The 10775-nt window shown below is 31.2% G+C and overlaps 1 protein-coding gene across 1 annotated transcript; it reads left to right on the top strand.

Moving 5' to 3' along the window:
* Positions 1 to 8625: 8625 nt before the first annotated feature.
* On the top strand, positions 8626 to 10372 carry Cdc37 (cell division cycle protein 37). The gene is made up of 5 exons (XM_076399810.1): positions 8626 to 8777; positions 8960 to 9247; positions 9335 to 9613; positions 9666 to 9890; positions 9949 to 10372. The coding sequence occupies exons 1-5, from the start codon at positions 8745 to 8747 to the stop codon at positions 10213 to 10215; spliced, it is 1092 nt and encodes a 363-aa protein (XP_076255925.1). The 5' UTR covers positions 8626 to 8744; the 3' UTR covers positions 10216 to 10372.
* Positions 10373 to 10775: the final 403 nt, after the last annotated feature.

Here is a 10775-nt window from a genome sequence, read left to right as displayed (position 1 = left end):
AACTAGAACCCGATAACGAATAGCTGGCAACCCCGAATCGTATATCTGGGATGTTATTGAAGGGTATTTCCATTAATTCAGTACTCGACCATCGTTTGGTTTGACGTGCCACCATCGACTGCCCAAGCCTCATCTCCTGGTAACACCACTGCCATCAGTTTTATCTATTTTGTATTTTCCACATTTTTATATTACTTTAATAAATAACGGTCACATAATGTAAACACCACTGTTTTATTTCGTTTTACCTCCATTCACTTCTATATCTTCTTATATCTTCTATATTCTTCTTTCAATCTTTTTATCTTTCCACAATCCAAAATCTTCAATCGAATCAAATTTCAATGTTTCTTTTTCAATTTTCTCACTCACGCAAAACTCATCGATTAATATATCTTTGAACTTTAGCCTCGTGCTTCAATTTTATTTGAAATATAATGAATTTGATTTCTCTTGATTTCCTGAGTGACAGTCTGTATCTGAAGGTCACCATATAGGTAATCAGTCCTGTAGTATCTGGGTGTAACTACAATATTTCTCAGAACTTTGTTCTGAACAATTTTAATTTGTATTTAATTTGCATTGAGACCTTCAGGTACCCACAGCCAGTCAAGAAATCAAGATAATTGCAAGGGGGCATGAGGAAAGACTCCATTCTCATGAGAATATTGGAGTATTGCAACTTTTGGATACCAACAGAGCAGAACAGAGGCTCAAAAAGAATGTATAAACATTATTTCACCAGAGACTGAGATAGGGCCGATGGATCCTCCTAGTTATATACCTAAATTTAAGTTATTATAAAGACAAATTGTATATATCAATATATATCACTTGATAGATAATACATCTTTTATTCACAAAAAAATTGAAGATTTTATAAATCCTAAATAAAAACTTGCTAATATTAAAATACTATTAAAAGATTTTATGGATACATATTAAAAATATATTTAAAAATCTTATAACATTAATCTAACTTTTGAACGCTTATCTGGCATTAGATTGTAAAATATTTATATTATTTTATTAATATATGCTTTGTTAATAATTTAAGAAATAATTTGATGATTCTTTATTTTTAATTCAACGTGTATTAAATAATAATAAATTAAGTAATGTGATTGCAGAGTTTATAATTGAAAACCGCAAAATTATCTGGTGTCATGGCCAAGCCTGCGAATTTGTGTTAATTGTCATTCTGTATAATTTAATACAAAAACTTAACTACAGATACATTGGCACGCATTAACCAAACTATTTATTTATTTTCTATGTTATATCAATCTTTTAATGATTATGGAAGACATAACTCTATTATAGTACTTCCAATAAAACTATGCAGTTTGTAAAAATGTAAAATTAGTTTTAAACTCGGAGGTTCTTTTTCCTACTCATTTTATCCTAGCTAAAAAGAAACAAAACACTCTGTGATACGTCGAAACATGTAACCAAATCAGTATAAATTCGATTTATGTTGGTAGTGATTTACCATGTCGTTGAACATCTACAAAATTCGTTAAAACATTAATGATAATAATTAGAGGTAACAAACTAGCAAATGTTGTAAACAGAAATTCTAAGTTAATGTAGCAACAATGCGATGTGCTGACTTCATAAATATTGGTAATGTACATTGACTGTTCTTTTGTTGTTCTATTGTTGTTAATAATACTTTAGAATATAAAACTAACATGAAATTAGAATGGTGTTGTAACCCTGCTTTGTCTACTGCAAAAATAAATAAGTTCTTATTACATATCTTTTACTTTCTAGCAAATCAACTTTCCCAGAAATCGTTGATATTATATATTAAACAACAAAAAATGGTGTTGAAAGTCATCACCTGTTTAATGAAACTTAGGATGAATAAAATGTCTTTTTAATGAAACTCTGTCGATCTAAATATCTAAATATAGATTTAGGAGTGGATTATTTAGATCAGGGGTTGCTAAACTTTTAAGTTTGCGAAACACTCGCCATCCGTAGCTTATTTTTTTGAACCCCACATAAAATAATTCCAAATCAAAAACCCTACATTTTAAATTAAAAAAAAAATTTAATTTTAAACAAAAAGTTATAAACTAAAATACCTGTTTCACAACGTTACTTAATTTAAATAATGTTTTTCTTATTAATTTTAGGACATTACACTACTAACGTCAACATAAAACTGCTTCAAAGGCTCACTCAATTTCCTTAATTAAAAAGCATATGGCACACATATTGCAACCAATTCATCATTGCCTACTTTTTTTTCTTGACTAGATTATTGTTCCAGCCGAGGTCTAATATTTCTGTTGTACCTATAGCTTATCTAAGGTAGCAGTGAACCTACGTCTTCTCAGTTTATGGCGTCAAAACGTTACCACATCAACTCTGAGCTTTAGTTTATTTTAGTTATTAAAATAATCATATTAAATATGATTTATTTTAAGATTATAGTACATCTAATGTATCTATGTTATTGTCGAATAATTTAAGCTCCAGTTACATAGTACAGATACAATAGTATGTATACACAGTACAATAGTACACCTAATTAACAACTGTATATCCGTATAATGTATTTTACTTTTATTTAGCTTATCACTTTTTTTGTTTATTCTGTAACTACCTGTGTACGCCATTCTTGATAAAATTAATCACTAAATTCTCCCTAATGCATTTACCATATCTACAAAACAGTTAGTGGTCATCCTCTTCTCATAGATTCTAATCTAATGCTCATGTATAATTCTAAAAAAGTACACACATTTACACTCCACAATACAACTTTCTACAGTTATATTAATTTTATACTCACCTTTTGTGTTTCCATTCTCATCACCCTGTCATGGAAATTGTCAGTATTGAATCATAATCCCACAATCAAGTTTAATTCAAGTGGATAAATAAGCTGTTAATTGCCAATCTATCTAATATTTGTTCACGATTTAATCTTTTGACAATTTCTTCAATGTGTCTGATCGATTTTCTCCAAACCAAAGGTGTTAACCATTACCCATTCCAACTCGACAATTCTAAGAAGAACAAGAACAATATATCTACAATGAATTATTAATACATAGTTACAACTAATAATACCTAATCAATTGTTATTCCAACGTTTACCTTCTCCAATTAACTTTTATTGTCTTAACACTTTTTATTATCATCTTGCCATGAGTGATCCAATGTCCTATTCTGAAATATCCATGTCTCTAAACATCCATCAATATCCATAAGCCTTCCTTGATTTTATTATGGGTTTTTAAAAAATTGTACTCTTTTAAAGGTAATGTCTGGAAGTTCCATTAGATCTCTTCGTTGATTATTTTTACACCATTTAAATACTGCATTACGTAACAGTGTTCAAAGAGATGTTCTGCCTCAAAGACCATATCTCATAGTTCTAAGCTATCTATGGATACTTTCCAGACAGCTTTCTCTGAAATAATTGTATTAAATTATACAAAAAAAAATACTCACAGTTTTTATAAATTTCATATATTTCATATCTGACAGAGCTAACATCAAGCATGATCTTGGTTCCTCACCCACTTCATATGAGGCCCGTTTCTTTTCGATGAATCCAAGATTATATTTTTCATTTTTTGAGATATTTTAATGACCGTGCTCATACTAATATTCAGTGCAGTTGCAACACGCTAAAAAATACTTTCAGTAAAAACTGTTGCCACTTAATATTTAACAGTAAAAATATTTACCTCTCGATCAAATTTTACGTAACTGATTAGAGACGCAATCTGTTCTGTCAGGCTTCGGCTTTTTCAATCAGAGTAATAAGCGATGATTTGAGTACATATATCAAAACAAGCAAAGCGTTTAAACAATGTTTGCCGCTGTATAACCTGTAGTTGTTATTGATTTACTAACTAATTAGACAACCGAACGACTTTTGATACTTTTGCTGATTCGTTTACGTGTTCAAACGTATCAGACATCATTGTATCTCTTTTTAAATGGAATAAAATAAGAAGAATAATATTGTCTGAATGATGAAGGAATTTAGAAATTGCGGAAGGCAGTACATTAAACATCTTGATGACGTATGTTCACTTCTTTTTTGGATAGACTATAGGTTTAAAACACGGCATAATTTTCACGCACAGCTTAACATATTAATCCAATGAGTTTTTACTCTCTTTTCCCTCCAGGTAAGTCTAAGTTACCAAATATATAAGTTATAACATGTGAAAAGATTTAGAAAGAAAAAAATATTAATTTCCTTTAAAAACTATTTCAGTTAATGGAAACAAAAGGGGACTGGTTGAACGGTGTCACTAAGCCACACTGAGGGTAAATACAGGATATTTCACTCCTAACATTATTCAAAACAGGTGAAGATCTCTCAGATCAGTGCAGTATAATCCACAGCCAATGCAGTACTAGTGTCGTATAATTTAACACCTCTCTTCTAAAGAAAACACCGCAGGAATAACGTAATCGTTCCGTCGGGACAGCTTATAGTTAAAAATTATGTTTGAATATCGCCTGTACCTTCGCCCGCCAATTTGCCTTAGAATATCTTCGAATGGCACTGTTTATACCCAAATTCCATAGTCTCCTTCTATGGAATGGTTTTCTAAGTTTTGACAACTTGATTCCAATAGTCTGCAGCTAAGAAAATGAGTAGGATCCACTTTTGGTAACCGTTCACTTTAACTGCAAGCTTCTATCTCAATTCCAGTAGATCATGTTAATTCAGAGCAACTTCAGTACACCGACTAAGGGTGTTTTTCAAAGCTTGAATATTTCTTACCTGAAATAGTTTATGACTTGGGGTCTTTGAGCAACTTCAATCCACCTTTTGTGACCTTACAGCACAAGCTGCGATACTTTTTACCAAACTGTACTTAATTACAACAGGGCATACTTCGAGTAACTGCAAAAGGATTGGCAATCCAACTTCAACTTGTATTTTTTTAATAATTAATTTGATTCCAGTTAATTGAAATTAATTGAAAAGAGAACATGAGAAAAGGATTAGATAGAGGGTACGGATGATTGAGAGTGAGTCGGTGACCAGGGGATGTTGTTTCTGTTCCAGGAAGTTCTTTGTTCTTTCTTTGAAGGATTGTGTTGTGATGTAGAATAAAGCTTTGAATATCGCGAAAAGTTCAGCAGTCAATACTGAACCCTGTTCAGGGAGCTTGAAACGGAATGCCCGGTTGTCCACCACAAAGGTACTGCCAAGCCCCCTGCGAGATTTGGAGCTATCGGTATATATATGCTTGCGACCAGGGAAGCGAGAGTGGAGAAGTTCAAAGAACTTGGACCTAATAAGGACAAAGTCCTTTTTGATAAAATTAATATAAATATATGTTTATCAAGAAAGTAGTGAAGGCCCAAGGGAGAAAATTGGGGTAGGGGACAAGGAGAGGATGCAATAAGCCAATTCCAATCCTGGAAAGAAAATCAGCAATTATATGAGAGGTATGGGTGAAGTATTTAGGGATAAGACTGTAAAAATGTAAAACGCTTAGTAGGGTTTAAGAATTGGTTAATTATTTAATTATTAGATACAGACAATATCAATAGTGACTTCTCCACAGAATCATTGAATTCCATCGAACTCAATTCAGGAACCGCTGATATTACTTCCATCTGTTCTCAGAAAAATAAAAATAAGTTTTAAACGTAATATTTCAAAACAACAACACAACATGTTAATTTTCTGACTGTAAACTACTATTTTTAACAAAAGAAAACTTTAATATAGTACCATTTCTAATATTAATATTTTTATTTTTATCGAAGTACCAAAACACTATTGCATCAAGAAATGTTATGAAAGATTAATACTTAATGCTTTACGCGAAATAACATAAATCAGCGACCACTACCATTTCTCAGTTTTCTGGTGGTTCTTTTAGTAAAATTTCATCAACAAATATATTTAATATGCGTCATTGACCAAAACAAACAAAACAAGTAATTTTATTTAAATGATTTATTGATTTTAATGGAATTTTCAATTTCCCATGATTTCATGAAAAGTTTAAAACAACAATAGTTTTCGATATGATACTACAAACTCCTTGACCATATTCTTATGCTCGCTGATGATAGTCTATATTCGCTAATACTGTTGTTGGGGCTTCCAGCATTCTTCATGATATAGTTAGACATGCAGAGGCATATCTTTTTATTAATGACATCTTACATTAGATATGCTTAGTACAATCTTAATTTACAAATTATGTTATTACTACTGCTCTATTGTACCGAATTAAAATAAAACTAATCTACTTAAGCTAAACTTAAAGACTTAACAGTTCAATTGAAAAGTCCCCGGCCTGATACATAGATGGCGCTATGAGAATTAAATCCATATGTTTTTTTAGTTAGCCCTAAGCCTCAAAAGATGCATGTATAAATTTGACAGCTGTCGGATCATTAGTTTGTGAATTATAGTATTTTGAGTGAAGCAACTTTTGTTATTGTGAAAAAGATGGATAAAAAGGAATTTCGCGTGTTGATAAAATATTGCTTTTTGAAGAGAAAAACTACAGTTGAAGCTAAAACTTGGCTTGATACCGAGTTTCCGGACACTGCTCCAGGAAAATTAACCATCAAGGATTAGTATGTTAAGTTTAGACGTGGTGAAATGAGCACCGAAGTCGGTGAACGCAGTAGACACCTAATAGAGGTTGTTACCGACGAAAACATTTGAAAACTCCACGAAATGATTTGGATGGCCGTAAATTGCAATTGAATGAAATAGCAGACACTCTAAAGATATTAACTGAACATGAACAACATATCATTCACGAATATTTGGGTATGAGATAGCTCTGTGGGTGCCGCGCAAGCTCACTTTTGACCAAAACCAACGACGGGTTGATGATTCGGAGCAGTGCTTGAAGATAATCAAGAGTAATAAACCCGAGTTTTTGCGTCGATATGTGACAATGGATGAAACATGGCTCCATCATTTCACTCCGAAGTCCAATCGACTGTCATCCAAGTGGACTGCATACGATAAACCCGCTCCAAAGTGTGGGAAAACGCAACAGTCGGCTGACAAGGTTATGGCGTCTGCATTTTGGGATGCGCATGGAATAATTTTCATTGACTACCTTGAAAAAGGAAGGACCATCAATAGCGACTATTACATAACGTTATTGGACCGTTTGAAGGGCAAAATCGCCTAAAAACGGCCGCATTTGAAGAAAAAGAAAATGCTAATTCACAATGCACCGTGTCACAAGTCAGTGAATATGATGGCAAAAATCCATGAATTGTGCTTCGAATTGCTTCCTCATCCACCGTATTCTCCAGATCTGACCCCCAGCGACTTTTTCCTGTTCTCAGATCTCAAAAGAACGCTCGCTGGGAAATTTTCGTCGAATGAAGAGGTGATCGTCTAAACTGAGGCCTAGCTAGAGAAAGTGCAGGACATCCAGTACTTGGGGTCAGTAAAACAAAGTAAGAACATCGCATTTACTACTTAAGTAATAAACCAAATCAGAAACTGCAAAGGTTTTCGTTCCTCTAATAAGGTGGTTGTGGAAGAATGCCAAAAATCGACGATTCACAAAATTATATTTTCACAAGATAAAGATAAAGATTTTACTTTGGACAGTTTCAACAGTAACTGGCTTGTAACGACTTATTCTACCTTTCGAATAGTTCATTCCTATTTGTACACCTAACAAGCGAATAATAATTTATTTTATGAGTTTACTATTACTAATTCACTTTTCATAAATTTTTAAAAGGTTAATTAGTTCAAAATTATCAAACAAGTCTCTCTGTTTAATAAAATCGAATGCAGCATCAAATATATAAATGCCGAGCTACTTTAGAAACATATTAAGCGTTCATCGATTATATAATTTTCTGAATGTAAAAAATCAATTAACAAAATTATAATACAAATTATAGAACAGACAAAAAACAAATCAAGAAGAATTAATTCATAAACAGACCAACAATCTATAATAAATACTAAATAGAAAAGAATTGTAAAACAAAATTGTATGAATCAGCATTTATTAATATGCAATCTCTCCTTGATTATTTAGTCTATAAAATCGTTAAACAATGGTTTACTTGGGTTGCTATATGCCGTTCATAACAATGAATGCAACGTATGATATTAACAATAATGATCAGGTAATATATTTTTTAAATAATTAATTCGATTGTCATTATAAATTTAATATTTATATTTTTATTATGTTAATATAGTTCTTGTATAATTTTCCAATTAACGAATTTCAGCAAACACAATATAATTTATCTTGTCTATCAAAATATATTGTTTACCACATATTACATGTTTCATGGCAAAATGGCGAAGGACAAGTAAAATATTAAAAATTATAAATTGTAATTATAATTACAAATTAACATACTGATTATGTCTCAATAATAATTACAATTAATCACAAAGCTCAACAAAAAGGATCTTATAAAAATTAGTAAATAGAAAAATAAATAATAATTATATAAGTGAGTGATAGACCAAGAGATGACACTGCCCAATCAAATAAATTTATTAAATAATCAATTTTTTAAATATTTGCAGAGTTTACTAATTTTAATTGCTCTTGTTTTTTAATAAAATTGAATTATGTGTTTCAATCCTAATACTGGCAAAAATATACTTAGAAATAAAAAAATTTTGTTTTAAAAATGACAGATGTCACAAACATTCCAGAACAGTCAAACATAGAAAATAGTCAAATTAGAATTGTTTTTTAGAAAAATTCTTGGATATTATAATATTTGTAATGGTAGACTACAGCAAATGGAAAAATATTGAAGTAAGTTGTCTCTGTAATTTGTATGTTTAAGTAATAAATAAAATTTCGTACCTCATGTAACCATTTGTATCCTTTATAGCCTTAAAATCTATATAAAAAACTATTATATTACCGTAAAATATATCTTCAACCAATTACAAATGTTATGTTAATTTCCGTTTTATGTTTAATTTTTTCAACAGGTATCAGATGATGAAGATGACACTCATCCTAATATCGATACTCCTTCACTGTTTCGATGGCGACATCAGGCAAGAATAGAACGCATGCAGGAGATACAACGGGAGAAAGATGAGATTGATAAAAAGAAATCTGGAAATGAAATGAAAATTAAGGAGGTCACCAAGAAGCTTCAGGAAGCTAAAGAATCAAATAAACCTATAACTGATTTAGAAAAACAACTCAAGCAACTGGAGATTGAGTCAGATGCCATTAAAAAAGAAATAGAAGCTTTTCAAAAAAAGGAAAAAGTATAAAAGCCCCTTGCTATTAATTTTTCTTATTAATTAATTTAATTTATTAATTTTATATTAATTAATTTAAGTGTACATTTTTAGTTAACTCCATGGAATGTAGATACCATCAGTAAGCCAGGTTTTGCTAAAACTGTCATAAATGCAAAACCTCAACGTCCAAAAGATGAACATTTATCTGAGGAGGAAAAAGAAAAAAGATTAAAGGAATTTATAAAAGAAAATGAAAAAGATCTAAAACATTTTGGAATGCTCCAGAAATATGATGATTCCAAACAATTTCTAAAATCCCACAATCATTTAGTATGTGAGAACACTGCTAATTATTTAGTGATATGGTGTATAAATTTAGAAATTGAAGAGGTTAGTATAAGATCCTATTTTTTTCTATCATTATAAAATCTATATTTCTTAGAAACATGAATTAATGGCTCATGTAGCTCATCAAACTATATGTATGCAATATATTTTGGAACTAGCTAAACAACTGGATTATGACCCAAGAGCATGTGTTGATGCATTCTTCTCCAAGATTCAAGTTGCTGAAGTAGAATATAAAAAGTCATTTGATGATGAATTAAACCAATTTAAAGAGAGAATTCGTAAAAGAGCTGCAGAAAAAGTTCAAGAAGCAGTAAAGGTTATTTGTTCCATTTTATTCTACATTTTAGAAATAACTGTTTATGATCTTATTTCAGGAATATGAAGAAGAGGAAAGGCAAAGCAGATTAGGACCTGGTGGTCTAGACCCAGTAGAAGTATACAATTCTCTTCCAGATAACTTAAAGAAGTGCTTTGATACTCGTGATATAAAGTTGCTACAAGAAACTATCAGAAGCATGGATGAGGAGGAAGCTAAGAAACACATCAAAAGATGTATTGATTCAGGTCTTTGGGTACCTGATGCCAGCCAAAATGAATCTGGTGACAGTGAGGAAACAACAGAATCAGCTGAACAGCAATAACTATACTATTTTAAATGTTTTGGCAACATAATTAGATTTGCAGCCACTTCTACATAGTTTTCTGAATCTATAATAAAATGTATTATGTATTCATACAGTATATTTTTCTTTTTAAAAAATAAAAATTATCATTTTTGTTCATAAATTACCAAACAAATAATACTTGTTTCTTTTAAGATATCCAGACACCAAAGAAATTAAGACAAGCTTTATAGGGCATATAATAATCCTGCTTTTAAATTGGTCAAATAAAGCAGTGTTAATTGGCTGCTCACCTAGAGAAGACAAATGCTTTAGTAAGAAACACTCATTATCAAAGTTGAAAATTACAACCTGTAAGGACTGTGAAATGTTGGCTAATTTTAATCAGTACACGCGTCTCCACTCAATAATAAAGCAATATATTTTTTGGTACATTTAATTCAAGCTATGCTCAGGAATTCCATGATTCATTGGAATATCAATGTGCGTCTGGCCTGGCAAGCGGACCACTCGGAAAATAAATTCATCCACCAGAGGACTGCCTTGCTTGGTTTATAATATCGGTCCCTTTCTATCAT

This window comes from Rhynchophorus ferrugineus, unplaced genomic scaffold (genome assembly GCF_030347505.1).
Source record: "Rhynchophorus ferrugineus isolate W39M unplaced genomic scaffold, kcgeb_rfMv2 rfM3, whole genome shotgun sequence".
Classification (NCBI taxonomy): domain Eukaryota; kingdom Metazoa; phylum Arthropoda; class Insecta; order Coleoptera; family Curculionidae; genus Rhynchophorus; species Rhynchophorus ferrugineus.
Note: the sequence above shows the minus strand (reverse complement) of the source record. Positions and strands in the feature narration are given on the sequence as shown.